The 17071-nt window shown below is 53.3% G+C and overlaps 1 protein-coding gene across 2 annotated transcripts in view; it reads right to left on the bottom strand.

Moving 5' to 3' along the window:
• MINDY4 (MINDY lysine 48 deubiquitinase 4) overlaps positions 1–17071 on the bottom strand; it is a 133321-nt gene that overhangs the window by 16272 nt on the left and 99978 nt on the right. For both annotated transcript variants that reach the window (XM_030932412.1, XM_010365066.2), the window contains exons 14-15: positions 4289–4352; positions 942–1103 (exon numbers count right to left, since the gene is read on the bottom strand). In XM_030932412.1, the coding sequence (XP_030788272.1) occupies positions 942–1103; positions 4289–4352 (226 nt within the window). The remainder of the gene's footprint in view (positions 1–941; positions 1104–4288; positions 4353–17071) is intronic.

The following is a 17071-nucleotide window of genomic DNA, read 5'->3' on the forward strand; positions in this document are numbered from 1 at the left end:
TTCCTCAGAGGTACAGTCACCCATGCCCTGTCCAGTTTTACCTGGCGGCCCAGCCCTTTCTGAGCCCCTGGCTGCAGTGACACAGGATGCAGAGGGACCACACGACAGCAAACAGGATGTGTGAGGCCTACTATGGGTTGAACTGTGCGTCCAAAAAGACATGTTGAATCCTAGCCCCCCAGTACCTCAGAATGTTACTGTATTTGGACACAGGGTTGTTGCAGGCATAATTAGTTAAGACGAGGTCATATGGGAGTAGGGTGGGCCTTTAATCCAGTTAATCCAATATGACTGAGGTCTGTATAAGAAAAGACACACAGGGAGAAGGTGGGCCTATGATGATGGATGGAGGCAGAGACTGGAGTGATACATCTACAGAAGCATCACCATACGGTCAAGGAATGCCAAGGATTGCCGGAAAACACCAAGAGCTAGAAGAGACAAGGAAGGATTCTCCTTATGGGTTTTGGAGGGACCATGGCCTTTCTGACACCTTGATCTTAGACTTCCAGCCTCCAGAACTGTGAGACAGTAAGTTTCTGTTGTTTCAAGCCACCCAGTCTGTGGTACTTTGTTAGGCAGCCCTAGAAAACTAACACAAGGCCTAAGACCTCAAGTTCCTGTCCCTTGGGAAGGCTCCCCCATCACACAGACACCAGCTGCAGCCACTGTGACCCACAATCACAGTGGAAATCCCTCAAAGTCCTTTTCAAACAATCTTCCCCAGAACACGGTATCAGCTGGCTTTGGGTCTGAATTACAGGCCTGTAGCCACAGCAGAGAAGCTGTACTTCTTCCCAAGCCCTCTGTGATTCCAACTGGACCCGAATTTCAGCCAGCTCTGAGAAGTGGAGTCCAGCTTTCCTTCCCCTCTTCCCTCCTTCCCATTGCTCCAGGGAGCCAGGCTCCCCTACTTGTGGTGAACGTGAGCATCTGGGTACCTGGCACACGTTGTAATGCTCAAAGAGAGATAAGAAGCCAATATCACTGCGTGCAGCAATGCCTTTGAGAAGTGTGATGTTACCGTCCCCAGAATCCAGCTCAACCACGTCGTTGAAAACGTTGGACACAGCTTTCCCAGTCAGGAGCAGATTGACAAGTTCCTGCAGATGAGAGAAAGGGAATAGGCTCATCAAGTCTGAATCAGTTACTGAAAGGGTGGAGAGGAGATGGGGGAAAGAGAAAAAGGTTGGAAAAGGAAGGAAAGCAAGGAGGAAGACAGCCTGAGAGCAGAGGAGGCTGTGACTTCAATTTTCCCACAAGCCCTGTGGGAAAGGCACCAACTTTTCTCATCAAGGTAACTCCAGGCACCCATCCACCTTTATTCCACAAGCACTCATTGAGTACCAACCATTCACAGGACCCTGTCCTATGCTGTAGGCTACTGGGGGCACTGGTGAGAGGGTGAGATTTGGCTCTTGACATGTGCTTTGCGTCTAGACTGGGGAGTCAGGTGCATGCCTGCAAGCTGACTCACAATGCAGGATGTGGCTGGGGCTGTAAAAATGTGTGCACGGAGTACTCTGGAGCCAGATGAACTCAAGGCCACATGACCGAGTCAGGGCAGCTTTAAGGAGAAGTAACATTTGGGTGAGTCTTAAATGATGTTATTTTTTAAAGAAACCTTTTTATTTTGAAATAATTTTAGATTCAAAAGAAGTTGTAAAAATAGTACAGAGAGTTCCTGTGTACCCTTCACCCAGCTTCCCCCAATGATAACATCTTACATAACCAGAGCACATTATCTCAACCAGGAAACTGACCACGGTGCAGTACCAATAACTAAACCCCAGGCCTTGTTTGAACTTCATCAGTGACGGTGGGGTTTTAATAGGGCAGGGAAAGCCGAGGAAGGTACTTCAGTAGGCAGCAGAACAGAAGCACAGAGGTGGGAGTAGGAAGCCCAAGTCTGAGTTCTAGCTCTGCCTCTGCCGTCATCTTACTGCGTGGCATGAGGCATTTGGTGGCCCTGTGACTCAGGCCACACACCTGGCAAACCAACAAGCATGCCAACCCTGGAACTTGGAGACAGTGACATGTGGAGCAACGTTCCTCCAGCAGTCATCTGCAACCCATGCCTCCCACATTTTGGTGTACCAACACGGCTGGAAGGTCCCTTCCTTACACAGGGTAACCAGGGGTCCAACCTCCTGTTAGGAGTGGAGAAAATGGGGCTCACAGGCAGGTTACCCAAGCCACATAGCCCATTAGTGCCAGAGCTGAGCTTCCACCTACATCTGGCTCTCTCTGTCCCATGTGACTTCCCTCTTCCCTCAACCCTGTTACCCTCACGGTACTATCTGCCTGGGCACAGATTCAAGATGAAGGGTGGCCTCTAAGGGCCTGCTGAGGAGGAATTTGAGCGAGCCCAGCCCCAGCACTAGGGCAGGCAGGTCTCTCTGTCTCATCCACCTTCTGCCACAGCTGGCGCTGTCTGTGAGGCAAGAAGGAGGCATCACTCCCATGGTGGAGCACGTAGGAATGGCCAGAACGGCCCTTGACCAGTGTAAACTCTGGAGGGCAGAGGTTATAGAGGCGTTTTCCCCTGAATTGTGAAAATGACATCGGGGGTTAATAAATCCCTCAGTTAACACCAACACCCCTGCCCCAGTGATAGTAAAAGAGGCCTCCTCTGATGGCCGCAGAGGGACCTCCACTGGAGGGAGATACTAAAGGGGACTTATTGTGTCCTTGTAGAGGAAATGAGACACAAGAATTTGGAGGAAATATCGGCTGTAAAATACGGCACCTCAGGGGCAGCAGCTGCTGAGAAAGGCACAGCCTTTTTCAAGCAAGTTCAAGTTTTCCCATCTGGTTTTTCAGGAGGAATAAAACCCCTGCTCCCTGATCTGTGTCTAAAACCTTCCTCATAGCAAGAAGCCTTCTTGAGATGGTGGAGAAGGGGCATCGGGCCTCTCCCTGCTCCTAGACTCAAAAGTCACACAACGGCAAAGCTCAGCAGTCCCTTCCTACTCAGTGTGGTCTGTGAACCAGCAGAATCCCCCTCCCTGGGGAGCCTGATAGAAACTGAGAATCTCAGGCCTCAGCCCAGACCCACTGAATCTGAGCCTGCTCTTCAAGAAGAACCCTAGCGGATTCATTCAAAGTGTAAGAAACCCTGGTCTAGTCCAAATGCCTCTTGTACAAATGAGGAAGCTGACGCGCAGGAGGGGAAAAAGACTGCCCCAGCTCATATTGTGAGTGAAACAGAGAATAGGGTTTGGGACCCAGCCCCAGACTCTCATCTGGGCTCCTCTGCACCCTGCCTGACTGCTCACACCTGGGCAGCATCCTTCTCTGCCCCAGAAAAGGGGAAGCTCCCATGGGGCAGGCAGGTCCCTGGAGTGAGAGTGGGGCCACCCCAGGCAGCCAGAAGAGTAGCCACTCCCCATGAGGCCTTCCTCTACGGTGGTGGGCAGCAGCCAACCCCCCAATCCCTCTGTGGGTGCCCTGGACAAACCACAGGCGCCAAGCTTGCCTTGTATGGTGCCCAGGTAGGTTTCCAGACCTGGACGCAAGTGAGCCAGGACCCCCAGGACAACTGAGTCTTCAGTTGGACCCAGAAGATGTGCAGCTCTGTCCAGCCCATCCATGCTATGCATTGTAGCCCCCATGCGCTGAGAGCCAGATTTCACTGTGGCCTATGTGGCCACTCTGGGAGGCCTCATCATGGGGAGAAAGGCATGGATAGAAGCCAGGTGTAGAGCTGAGCTCCCAGTTTTGATGTTCACTAGGTAACATCCTGAAAAGGTCCCTTCCCTGGTGTCACCTGGGTGACTGAGAGGATCGATGATAAGCAACTGCTTTCAGGGTCTTCTCTGTCCCCGTGAGGTCCACTGAGGGCCCCTTTGTAATGATGCAGAGGGAAGGGTGGCTATAAAGACAACACCTTGTGCAAACATAGAAGGGGCCAGAGCCATCATCTCCCCAACTGGACCCAGGGTCCCCTGGCCCATGCCTGAGACATTACTCCCTGCGTCCTGGGCTCTGGGTCATGTAGCACTTTGGTCTGAGTTCAGCCTCTTTTGCATCCTCTGCAGCTCTGGGCACATAGATCAGTGCACAGAAAGGTGTCCAGAAACAGACACGAAACTGAACTCTCTTTCTAGGTCTCCGTGACATGACAGTGAAACCCAGCAGAGGTGGGCATGTGAAAGCTGCTTGGAGAGTGTTGGCAGAGGCAAGAAAGACTTGCCTTTTTCTTGGGCAAGAGGAGGGAGAAGGACACCTCCCTCTCGGAGGGACAGAGGAGGGGGAAGGACCACCTGGGCCCCACAGCGCCCCTGACCTGTGTACAGTAGCCATGTGCTCCAATCAGGTGGCTGGTGGGGACATCAAAGTCCTGGCGGATGCTGGAAAACACAAGAAGAAGCATTGTTAGCACAGCTCTGCCTGACCCAGGTTGCAAACCTCGCTAGGTGACCAGGCGCTCCCCTTGGGTTCCAGGCTAAGACCCAGAATTCCAGATTTGGTGGGAACCTGAGTGCTCTGTTCTATGCCCTCCATGGAGGAGGCTCCCACCCAGAAGGGATGGAGCTAGAGCCCAGGCCTCCTAAAGTAGAGCTCACTGTGTTCTCTGGACAATGGCCTCCACTCCAGTCTCACCAGAGCTCTGCCTACACCAGAGAATAGCAACTGAAGCGTGACACAGAAGAGAGGACTCTGGGTTTGGAATCCAGTGTCCTGAATTCACATCCCAACTGTCACTACCAATGGTGAAGACTGAGGAACCCTCTTCCACCTCTGAGCCTCAGTCTGCCAGCCTGTAAAATGGGAGGAATGCACTCTAATGTTTCCTTGAATTATACAGTAACAGTCACTACCATCTGCTCCTGCACCAGGCACTGTACACACGTTATTCCCTAAAACCCTTCGAGAAAACCAAGCCTCAGAGAAGGGATGTCTTGCTCAAGGGTGCCTGGCTCTGAGCCCTGTGCCTCCAACCCATGGTACCACTATGGTTCCACTCTCAGAATGGGGTCCTTCAAAAGGTGCAAGGTGAACACCTCCTTTGCTGAAGACATTCCCCAAATTGAAAGAAATGGATTGAGCACCACTAGGCACCAGAACAATTTAGTATCCCCGTAAGCAGAGGTCTGCCACACGTGAGGCAGAAAACCCTCCCAAGTCTCCATCCTCCTTCCCGGCTTGCTGTCATGCTAGGAAGCCTGCCATTAGGACATGGTTCCTTTTAGCTACCCCAAGGTAAATCCCTCTGGGAGATGAAAATCTGTTGAACGGAGCCCTGTAAGGAGCACACAGGGAAAGAGCTGCTATCTACTCACTGTGCTCAGCAGGTGGCAACTGCAACCCCCAGCCCCAAGTGAAGAGGGAATTCCTGGCTCTATTTTATAGATGTGGGAAGAAGTGCAGAGAAGCTGGCTCTGGGGGGCAAGGTGAGGCCAGGGAGCCTGGGTCTCAGGTCTGTCCCCCTCACCTCTGCACATGACCCTGGGTGGCACACACAGCTCTGGGAGTCACACTTGAACCTGGGGGTCACACGCAGCCCTTGGGGGTACACATGACCCAGGGGGGTACACACAACCCTGGGGGGCACACATGGCCCTGGGGGGTACACACGACCCTGGTGGGCACACACAACCCTGAGAGGTACCCTTGACTCTGGGAGGCACAGACGACCCTGGGGGGCACACACAGCCACCCAGCACTGTGTCCAGGGCCTGGTCCCCTTCCTTCAAACACACCCAAAGAGAGAGCCTAGATATAGGATTTAGAGAGGCGACCCAGGGGTAGGAAGGGCTTAGCAATCAGAACATTTATTTTTCCTTTCAGTGGAAGAGAAGAGAAACTTGGTCTCAATTTATGCTTTAAATCTAAGATCTGCCATAAGCCTACAAGCCTAAAATACACGCCTGGGTCTCCGTCTGCTTCCAAAACAAGTTTAGAAACTCAAGCTCCACAATACTTGGGGAAAACGCTTGCTTGTGGTTTTTAATAACCATGGCCAAACACGGAAGGTTTATGATCCACATGAGAAGATGAGCTGGGGTTACCCTTGCAGGAGCTTGCAGAGAACCACTAAGGCTCGGGGGTCTTCAGGGAAGGGTGGTTGAGGCTCACCCACCACAGATAGCCCAGCAGGCCTGGGAAGGAGCCAGCTGGGAGTGACTCACAGCAGAGCATAGCACTCAGCTGGCACTAGCTCAGGCAGAAGAATTGATGGAAATGCTCTCCGCAGCATATACAAGCATCTTCTGAAGAGAAGAAAATAACCTCAAAAGGGTCCTGAGGGGGGTGCCGATAAGCATCACTGGCCCCATGCCACCCGGAGCTTTCAGAAGCAGTCCTGTCTTCATAAGCTCATAGCCTCGTGTTCACCCAGTGGGCTCGAGAGCCTGCGTCAGCTGGGAGCAGGGGGACAGGCAGAAAGGACAATGGGAGGAAATGGTAATTGCATCCTTAGGTGCAAACACGATGGGAAATTCAGCAGTGCACTGGAATCTTAAAAGGGAGGAACATCTGCATTTCACATCAGGGCATTCGAGAGAGAGAGATGCCAAGGAGTAGCTTATGGTTTAAGAGATTTACAACTTTGGCAAATCTAGATGCCCAGACCTCCCTCTAGGGGAATTCTCTGGAGAGCTGAGTGTGAGGAGTCCTTGAGCAGAGGAACAACAGCCTCAGCACTGGCCAGAGAGAAGGTAATCCACATGGCTAGTCCCAACCTGCTGTGTGGCCTCGGTCTCCCCTCCTGCAGCATGAGGGGCCTGGAGAAGATGAGAGGTGTAATGGGATGAACTGTGTCCCCTTACAATTTATATGTTGACGTCCTAACCTCCAGCACCTCAGAATGTGTGTTTGGAAACACAGCCTTTTAAGGGGTGACTAAGTTAAAATGAGGCCATTAGGGTGGGCCCTAATCCAATCTGACTTGGAAGAAGAGGAAATCTGGACACACAGGGACACCAAAGATGCACACTCACAAGCGAAAGATGAAGGTACCATGGTACCATTGTGGTTCCACCCTCAGAATGGGGTCCTTCCAAAGGTGCAAGGTGAACACCTCCTTTGCTGAAGACATTCCCCAAATTGAAAGAAATGGGCTGAGCACTGCTAGGCACCAGAACAATTCCGTATCCCCTAAGCAGAGGTCTGCCACACGTGAGGCAGAAAACCCTCCCAAGTCTCCATCCTCCTTCCCAGCTTGCTGTCATGCTAGGAAGCCTGCCATTAGGACATGGTTCCTTTTAGCCACCCCAAGGTAAATCCCTCTGGGAGATGAAAACTCTGTTGAACAGAGCCCTGTAAGAAGCACACGGGGAAGGAGCTGTGTGGACCCAGTGAGAAAGTGGCCACCTGCAAGCCCGGGAGAGAGGTCTGACAAGGTACCAACCCTCTGGCACCTTGATCTTGGACTTCTTGCCTCCAGAGCTGTGACACACGAATGTCTGTCATTATGGCAGCCCTAGAAACCAACACAAGTGGCCTCCAACATCTTTTTAGATTCAGAGCCCTTTCTTCAAATGAAATATTACAGGCAGAAGCCCACTACATGAATCATATGGGCTGAAGGCAGTGTGGAGGCTTGTCCCATCCTTCTCCTCTGTCAGCCCCTGGATCTCCAAGGACATGCAGCATCCTAGGAGCAGGGGCCACCTGAGCCACAGCTGTGACTGTCTCTTACCCAGGACTGACTTAACCATCCAGTCTAATGGGTAGCTGTCTCCTTCATGTACTCCTGAGGGCTGGATAGCCCTGGGCCCTCAGAGTATTCTGCACAGCCTGAGGAACCAGGCACCAAGCTGGATGACAGGAGCCAGGAGGGCCCAGGACCAGACAAAATGGAAGCTGTCTTACACCGGGGGCCCCTCCAGGGAGCAGAGCTTGCTGGGATTTCAGTCCAACAAGCACAAAGGAGGAGTGGGCTGGACCAGGGGGTGGAAACTCACAGAATAGGCTTGGCTCTGGCTGCCCTAACACCAACCTCCGCAGCATTCTGGGAGCGAAGGGTCAGAACCCTGAACCAAGGGTCTGGGGTGATGATCCAGCCTCCGGGGATGCCTGTGTCACCCAAAGATAGAGGAGGAGGAACAGAGAGCTTTGCCCAGGATGCCAGCAAGGACCAAACCTCCCAACTCTGTCCACCATCTGAAGGTTCCTGAGATCCTACGTTGTATTAAGAAACAGAACAAAGGGGATATCAGGGCTGCAAGAGTTTGCAAGGCTTGGAATTTTGCAGAAGGTAAGATGAATGCCCAGAAAGAGTAGAGAACTGGCCCTGAGTTAGTGACAGACGTCAGCCCAGACTCAGGGCCCTCTGCTTCCCTTCTCCACTTGCCCTCTGTCCATACATCCCAGAAGGCGAAGAGGCTCTGCCAATGAGCAGGCTGCACAGTGCATGGGCCTTGAATCTGCACCTTCAAATGTATCTTTCTCTCAAAAGCCTTGTAAAGCCAGGAGAGTAAGACCACCATCTTTGTTTTACTGATGGGGAAACTGAGGTCCAGTCAGTAAAAAGGACTTGCAGTTTTGTGGTCACACAGAGTAGGCAGGACTAGGACTCTGTCCCTAGTACCAACATCACAGTGTCTGCTGTGGCCGGAAATATGGGATGATCAGTCAGGCCAGCCAGCTCGAAGCAAGCCCTGGAGTCCCAAAGCCCTGCCCCTAGCCCCCACCATTGCTGGCTCAGGCACAGCTCGCCCCTTCATCTAAAAGCCTCGCTGTGTGAATCTGGGCATGTGGTATAAAAGTTTCTGAATAAGAAGGAAAATAAGTCCAAGTGGCCTAGAGACCAGGTCCCAGCCTACAGGCACAGCCATTCACCTAACACCAGTGTCCACTTGGCCCCTGACTGGTGAGTGACCTCAGGCATGTCCTGACCTCTCTCTCAGTTTGTGTCTTCACTTAGAAAACCAGAGAACTGGAGCAAGAAATCTCTAGGCGCCTCCTAGGATGTGCACAACTGTGCCTGGTCCATGACTCTATTGAAAACATCAAGCCTGAAGTAAGCAGTACTTACCCTGGGGAGACTCAACCAGCCATCCCCGCTCCACCTGACCACTAGGGCACCAGGCCCTGGAGGAACCCTGTCCCACCCCACCAGGCCAGGTCCTGCTTGCTCTTCCCAGAAACTGACCCTTGACCACACTTTCCCCACCCACCAGCAGTGACCTCCAGAGATAACAGCCCTTTCGTGGGGTTTATGTTGACTTTTAAGGATACCACCAATAGTGTAAGGGCAGCCGTGGTACAACCAAGAGAACTTGGGCTCTAAAGTCAGAGGGCCCTGGTCAAATCCAATTACTGACACTTACCAGTTATTTCCCTCTCTGAGCCTCAGTCTCCCCATTTGCAGTACAGGTACGACGACCCCTCCTTCTATTAAAGACTACTGTGAGAACTGAATGAGATGAACTATATAAGGCAATTGGCATTCAGTAAATGTCACTTCCCTTTTCCTACTATAACAACCATAATAACAAAAAACAAAACAAAACAAAAACAATGACCAAGAGGTCACGATTCCTGCCATCTCAACCACTCATATCACAGCCAAGAACCCAGAATAAACCGAGACTTTCAAGCAGTTGAAATGGAGCTGTGAATATCTGAAGAGGATTTGAATAGAGCGGATATCAACTGTTTTCCCAGGACGGCCAAGAGGGAGTAGGTGATGAGTCAGAGCAAATGGGTGTCAGGCCCCATTTGCGTGACCTTTGGTAAATCACTTTCCATTTCTGAGTCTCCGGTGTGTCATCCCCTGACAGGGATAACAATAATTACCTCAAAGGGCTGTTGCAATAAGGGACTAGACCATACCAGGTCTTGCAAACTGCAGAGCATCCCACAGGCTAGAGGGTGAAAGTTGTTTCCATTCTCGAAGCAGTAAGAGGAGAGGGCTAGGATGGGAGCCCAGGAGGCAGGGGGAGAGTTGGTGGAAGGCTCTGCAGGACGGAGAAAGAGGGACCTGCAAGGAGGAAGAAGGGAAAGCAGGGGCCCAGCCTCATCAGCAGCTGGCCAAAGGCCTTCCCAAGCTGCCTTCTGCCACCCACCACGTCCAGCTCCTTCCCCCGCAGCCAGACCCTCTGCAACTGATCCCTGCAAACCCCCACCAGTGGCCTTTGCCTACTTTGTTCTTGCTGCCTGCCAAAACCCTTCCCACTTATCCCTCAGAGCCCTGCTAAATGTCACCTCCTCTATAATCTCACTCACCCCAGGGACAGAAATGCCCCATCTCTCCTCCCCTTCCTAAGGATACCCACCAACTGCTTTTCACTCGCCTGTCTTGCCTCTCCAGGTGGCAAGGACTTTGAGGGCCAGAACTGGGCTCCAGACCCCGCAGGTGCACAGCAACTGTGCCCCTAAATGACACAAGGCTACCCACAACTACCCCAGGTGACACTGCATGTGAGAAAGGCCCTGGTGGAAGAGCTTCCAGGAGCTGGAAGAGGCAGGTGGAAGTGAGCACCCCACCCACACAGTTGAGGCTGGTCTGGCACAGGAGACCCTTCCAGAAGGTTAATTACCTCTCCCTCCTTCGAGGCCTGTCCTCTTTCTCTGCACACCTGGCCCTTCATGAACACATAGGTAAGGTCCCTGGGTGAGTGGGCAGGGGCAGGAGATGCACATAGGACCAAGGGTCAGGAGACCTCCCAGCTCTTCAGCGGCATGGGTGTGGCCCCCATTCTCAGCTGTGCCAGGTGGGCCCCTCCCACCCAGCTCTCAGGCTTGGTGTCCATGGCAGAATGACTGTCCTCACAGGTCAGTGGCTGTGACTTGCCATCTCAGCAGCCTAGGGGTCTGGCCCAGGCACAGCTGGCTTGCTTTAGCCCAGCCCAGGCCAGCTGCACTGGGAGAGGGAAGCAGGTAGTCAAGCACCCAGCTGGTATGGGCCTATCTAGGGCCTCATTTGCCACCTCTCTTTCTAAGTCTAAGTCTTTCTAAGCTGAGCAGCTCCTGTTACCCCCTCCCACAGTCCAGGGAAGACGATGCAGGCACAGGGTCTTAGACTGAGAGCCAGGAGCCTCAGGTGATGCTGCCAGCTGTGCCATTAACTGACCCTTTACTTCTCAAAGTTCCCACACCTGTAAATGAGATAAGGGTTCCAGCCTGTGGGCCCATCCCTTGGGTTGCCACAAGACCACAAAGGCCCAGGATGGCAGCAAGGGCCCTTTCCCTCTCTCCTCCACCTCCAGCTCCCGATGAGGCTAAGCCTCCAGATTCAGTCTTCCACAGGGTCAGGGGTCTGCACAGGGTCTCCAGAGGAAGCGAAGCAGAGATCTACAGGATAGAATTTGGCTCTCTGTAAAGGGGCCTGGGGAGAGAGGAGCAGGTGGCTCCCAGGGATGGGACCAGGGAGAGAGACAAAGTCAGTGGAAGGAAGTGCAGTCTCAGTGGCGGGCCCACTATTTCCATGACACTGGCATCCATGCCCCCGTGGGTCCACCTTCCATGGTCACCTTGGTCTCTTGAGACATTGCTGAAAATCTTCATTAGTGACGCCTCTGCCCCAATCTGAATCAGTGTTAAAGTTGGGCTGGAGTTTATTGAGGAAGTTCCTCTCCTGTTTCCCAGCTAAGCTTCAAAACGTCTTAGCACGCTGGGTAGGAAGGACACTTACCCATCCCACCCTGCCTCACATGTGACCTGGGGGAAGACTCAGGTGAGAGAGGGCAAGTGAGCCACAAAGCTGAGGTGTCTGTGCAGAGATGGAAGCCCCGTGGTCAGGCTCCTGGTCTGGGTGGCTCTGTTCACACCTCATTATTCTGGGCTGGCAGAGGCTCAGCAGAGTCCCAGGTAAGCTGACGAACATCCCATGGACCCCTCCCATTCAGAACAGCACATCTGAACCTCCAAGAACCTATGATTCTCAAGGGGAACAGCCCCTGTTCACATCTCATCCCACGAACCACCCACACCTGTGATTCCCCCTAGAGGGTCTCTGACGGGGTGAGCACTGCCCACACTTGCTGGAACAGAAAGCTTGGTGATCTCTTTTCTCCATTACTGAGAGGAGCCTGGGGGCCTCCATGAAGGCCCAGCCCACCCTAAACCCACATCTGCTCTCCTGTTCTCAGACACTTGTTTCCTGACTCTGCCCTATCCTTTTGCTAGCGGATGTGGCGGCCTTCTCTGGGCGGTGACTGCCTTTTGGGGATACCCCATGTCCATACGCCTGTGATGGTGCAGCCCAGGCCTGGCCACGGCAATCACACCAGGAATGGCACCCAGCACCCAGCAGGCTGAGGAACTGCTGGAGAAGGGCTCCCTTGAGCCCACCGTGCAGGAGGACCTCCCTGAGAATACAGCTGGGACAGAGGAGCCAAAAGTGAAGAGACAAAAAAACAGACACCAACTCCCAAAGACAAATGTCTGGGTTCCTGGATCCAGCCGCTCTTAAAGCCTGGGCTTCTGATAGGAATCAGTCAGTGGCTGTTTCTGCTTACACTGGCTGGGAATTGAGCTTCTGTCACTGTCTTTCCAGCCAACACTCACAGTTGGCTTTTGTTTCAGGACTATTTGCACAAAGGAATAAACTATTTTGTTGCTGCCATTGCTTTTAATCTCTTGAGGAGAGTTACGAAGAGTCACAGAGAGACATAGTGTGGGTCCTGCCCAGTGTCATCCCTCACCCTCAGCACCTAGCTTGTGCTGTTCGAAAACTGTTTCAGCAAATGACAAGCTACCACATCTTCCGGACTTTCAAGACTGCCTTTGAAGTTGCTACTGTCATGAAGGCCAAGAATCTACTGCATGAAAAGGTTTTCACCCCCACTGGATCTTCTCAAGGCCTCAATGACCTGGCCAGGCCTGTGCTCCACCGAGGCACTGGAGCAGCCCGTGCTCAGTGCTGCCCAGGTCTGGTTCAGAGCTGGCCCTGACCCCAGGACCCTGAGCATCCTTGGGGCTTGCGAGAGCTCTCTGGGGAAAGTTCTAGCCATGCGGTTTGAAAAGCAGCAAAGCTCGGTGAGCATGAAATCCTGCATGAGATTTACCATAAGTAATTCGAGATCTTAGAAAAGAAAATAAACAGCTTGAAATCAAGTGGGAAAAAAACCTTCACAAGGCTTTGCACACAGCCTGGGATAAACCAGCCTCAAAGGTCTGTTTCTCGACTGTTCTTGAGGCCTCTGACAATGAAGTGGCCAGGCAGGCAGTGGTCGGCAGCGCTCAGCTAGGTTTACATCTGCCCATGGTGTCCTCACCCTGGCTCCGGTCTCGGTTAGCGATGGCCAACAGACAGGAGGCACTGACTTTGGTGCAAGGGCCAAAGAAGAGAAGCCTCCAGTGCCCAGGCATGAGTCAGAGAACCCTCACCAGGAGGGAGGGACCACCATGCCCTCTCCATCACACATCACAATCACATGCACGTGTACACAATCAAGTCACCCTTCACACAATCTCAAACACAACCACCAACACCCACATCATCTCACACCTGGCCATACAGCGTCACCAGTCTCTCCCATCCACACACACACACTATCACACCACCACAAATGTACACATACACACGCTGTATTTGTAAAGAACTAGCTGGTTCTTTACAAACTCTGCTTCTCTTGAGCTGAACTACAATTGGTCCTGGAGACTCAGCTGTCTCTTTTTGCTATCAGGACATGTTTTCAACTGCCCAAAGTGGTAACAGATTGCCCTGAAATGGCATCAGAGGATTCTTTGGCAAAGCTGAATCTGAACCTCAGAGCAGGAAGGCCCTCGGCGATCATCCGGTCCTGAGGTTTTTAAGCTATGTATGCAGAGCTGGGGTTTCTCCAAAGGGGGATCTCAGGGGCCATGGCTGGACAGCAGGGGTTGGTACTGGATTGGGAGGCTGGGGAGGGGCAGCAGGGGCCTCTCCCTCCTACCTCTGCTGCTCTAATCAAAGTCATTCTGCTGCATCTGCTTCACACAGTGAGCTTGAGGATAAAGCTTATTTGGGTAAAAAAAAATCAGATTTTGTTTTCATTACAAACGTAGTTTAAAAAGCACCAGCCCAACCCCTCCTGTTAGATAAAGAACCCAAGGCACAGGCTGGGTCAGTCACATGGTTGTCGGTGACTGAGCTGCGCTGAGGACCTAGGTATCCTGGTGCTACATTGTGGCCAAGAAGTGAGTGCCTTCCTGTGACTTGCCACCCCACTGGGCTTCCCGGGACAAACCTAATGGTGCCTGAGGTGGACGACATTTGTACCCAAGTGTCCAAATGTCTGTAGAGAAAGGCCTTTGCCGGCTGCTAGCCCCGGAGGCAGCAGGCAGAGGTAGGATTCCAGTCCCAGAACAGTTATCATTGCCCTACAAATCACTGCAACCCTTCAGCAGAGCCTGGTATCCCTCAGAGAGCCAAGGCTGGAGGTGCTGGGATGCAGGGAGTGCCGCTGGAGTGCAGTATGACTGGCACGTGAGAGGAGCAGGCTGTTCTGGGGACTACCCTCTGGAAGGCCATAGAATGGCTTATTCACGGGCACACTCCCACATGCAGAAATGCTAGCACATTATCTGAAATAATTTCAGTGTGGCTGTCTCATGGGATCTGGGCAGCACCATGACTGCCCAGGCTATTCCCATCCTTGCTGGCATTCCTGTCTTTCCTCTTCAGGAGTCTCCCCTGGGCCCCAGGTAGGGTGGAAGGGTTAGCTCCACTCAGATGCCCACATCTGCAACCCCTCGGGGGGAAGCATGCAGCAGTCAGGAGGGAACACTGATCTGGAGGAGCCCCCAGGCGGCACAGGCTGCCCAAAGCCTGCCCTGATCCTCACTCGAAGCCCTCAGTTTAACTAAAAGCTTAACTAAAGTTATCTTGAACTTGAACAAATCAGAGAGAGTTGGGTGTCTTCTCAAATACACCTCTGCACTGCACGACCCTGGGCGGGGCGTGGTCCCACGGCCCCTCCTCACCCCTCCAGTGGCACTCAGCACAGGGAGCTCTCGGTTGCTCTGGACGTGCCTGCCAAGGGTGAGCGTCACTGCAGAAGCCCCGTCGGGAATTGCTGGACATCCCTGTGGCTGTGCCTATGGAGATGGCAGCATGGCCTCCCCCACAGGGCCCCAAGCCAAGGCTGCAGGCAAGAAAAGACAAGAAGGCACACAGAGGCATCTGAGCTCCTGGGATAGGGTTGGACCAGCCGTGGCCATTATTCCTGGCTTGTACCCACCAGGAGCTGTGCTAAGCACAGCTACATCTTGTAAGGCAGGAATTCTCACTCCCACTTTAGAGGAAGAGACTCCAGCTCTATTCAGAGGAGTAGAGAGTCAGGCCTAAAACCAACCAACTTTTTCCAAAGTTCAGGTTTACAAACAGCAAACCCAAAGAGCCAGCTCTGGGGCCAGATGGCCTGGGTGGGGCCCAGGGCCACCAGTTTTACTTGCTGTATAATCTCGAAGCCTACTCACCTCCCTCAGCCTTGTTTCCTCCTCTGAAAAACAGGGATGGTGAGAGCACTCACAGCGGTGCCCACCTAACACAGCTGCTGTGGACTCGATGTGTTTGTATGCAAAATGTTAAGGCAAAGGGCCTGGCGCACGGGAAGCCTCACAGACACTATCCTTACCACTGGCAATGAGACCTGCCTACACACTGTCATCTTAGGAGAGGGGAAGGGGAGGCCACAGGTAAGACGAAGCCCAAGGCATGCCTGCCTGCCTGCCTGGCTCCAACACCACAGCAGGACTCTATCTGGGTCCTCTGGGAGACAAGGCCCATACTGCCCCAGGGGCCTTGACCATCTGCCTGCAGGACCCAGGGAAGGGCCACAGATGTCCTGGAAGAACAGCTGGACTATGTGTCTGTGTGTGTATCCATGTCTTTTTGTGAGTTTTTGTGTGTCTGTGTGTGTGGCCATGTATGCACATCTGTGTATCTGTGTGTATTCATATTTGTGTTTGTGTATGCGTGTTGGCAGGGGTGTGACTTCAGGCCCACAAGCATGAGGCTGTGCAGGTCCAGCAGGGCAGCCTTCCCCACACTGACTCCCCACAGGTGCCCAGCTTGACTGGAAAGGGTAGGGAGGGGGAAGAAGCAGCCCTAGTCCCCCAGCTCTGCACAACATGAAGACTGGTCTGGGCATGGAACCCTGAAGCCCCTTTCAGAGGGACAGGGCTACATGCAGGAGCATGCAGGTAACAAGGCACCCACTCCCAGGCTGCCCCGGTGACCACCAGAACAGACACACTCGAGCACAGAGCCCTAGACTCCCAGAGCCAGAGGGCCCCCACACGGATGGGGGCGCTGAGACTGGCATCATTGAGCCTGGCCCTCCTGAGAGTGCAGTTTCCCCTCAAGGAGACCTGGAGACTCCCACCCAACCCGTCAGCCCAAGAATGAGGCAAACCAGGAGCAAACCCAGTCCTGGGGAGAAGGTGGTGCAGCTTATGGTCTCCATGCACGTGAGTCCACGCCAGGAATGAATCATATCATTATGGCAGGATTAGAAGTTGGAAAGCGCTGTGCACTCACACGCATTTAATAAGGTCAGAAGCAGCAAGCAGCAGGCAGCCTGGCGCACGAGGTCACAGAGCCCCCACTGTCCTCCCCGGAATCCACAGCAGAGGCCCCTGGAAACAGGGAGGGCGCCGACCAGACCCAACCAGGCCAGGAAAGAAGTGTCTCCTGCTGCGACCTCCCGCCCCTGGGCACCACAAGGCTACTCACCCTGCCTCCCCACTTCCCAGGGCCCACCTGCTGAGAGCTGTTCCCAAGTCCTCCCCACCATGCACCCCTCAAAGTAAGATTCACTCTCCCAGGACTCCAGGCCTCCAGGGTTCTGTCCTCTGCTTGAAAGAGAATGGGGCAATCGATTATACTTTCCACAACCATTCACGCGCTATTAATCTGCTACATTTCCTGGTGACATGCCCAGGTGACAAATACAAAGAGGCCTAAAGAGCTCCTAGCAAATGAGTTTCATGGGGAAATTCCAGCTGGGGGCAGGCAGGGGGGGTATGTTTCATCTGATACAGACTCATCCTACAGACCCTGCCAACAGGGGTCAGGCAGGGGAGATTAGGATAAGCCACCCTGCCACCTCTCCCTGCCTCCAGGGCCTACTAGCCACCGCCCACTCACCACCGAGGATGCCAGTCTTGTCCTCGCAGCTACAGGGCTGCCTTG

The sequence above is a fragment of the Rhinopithecus roxellana genome, chromosome 6, assembly GCF_007565055.1.
Source record: "Rhinopithecus roxellana isolate Shanxi Qingling chromosome 6, ASM756505v1, whole genome shotgun sequence".
Taxonomy (NCBI): Eukaryota; Metazoa; Chordata; class Mammalia; order Primates; family Cercopithecidae; genus Rhinopithecus; species Rhinopithecus roxellana.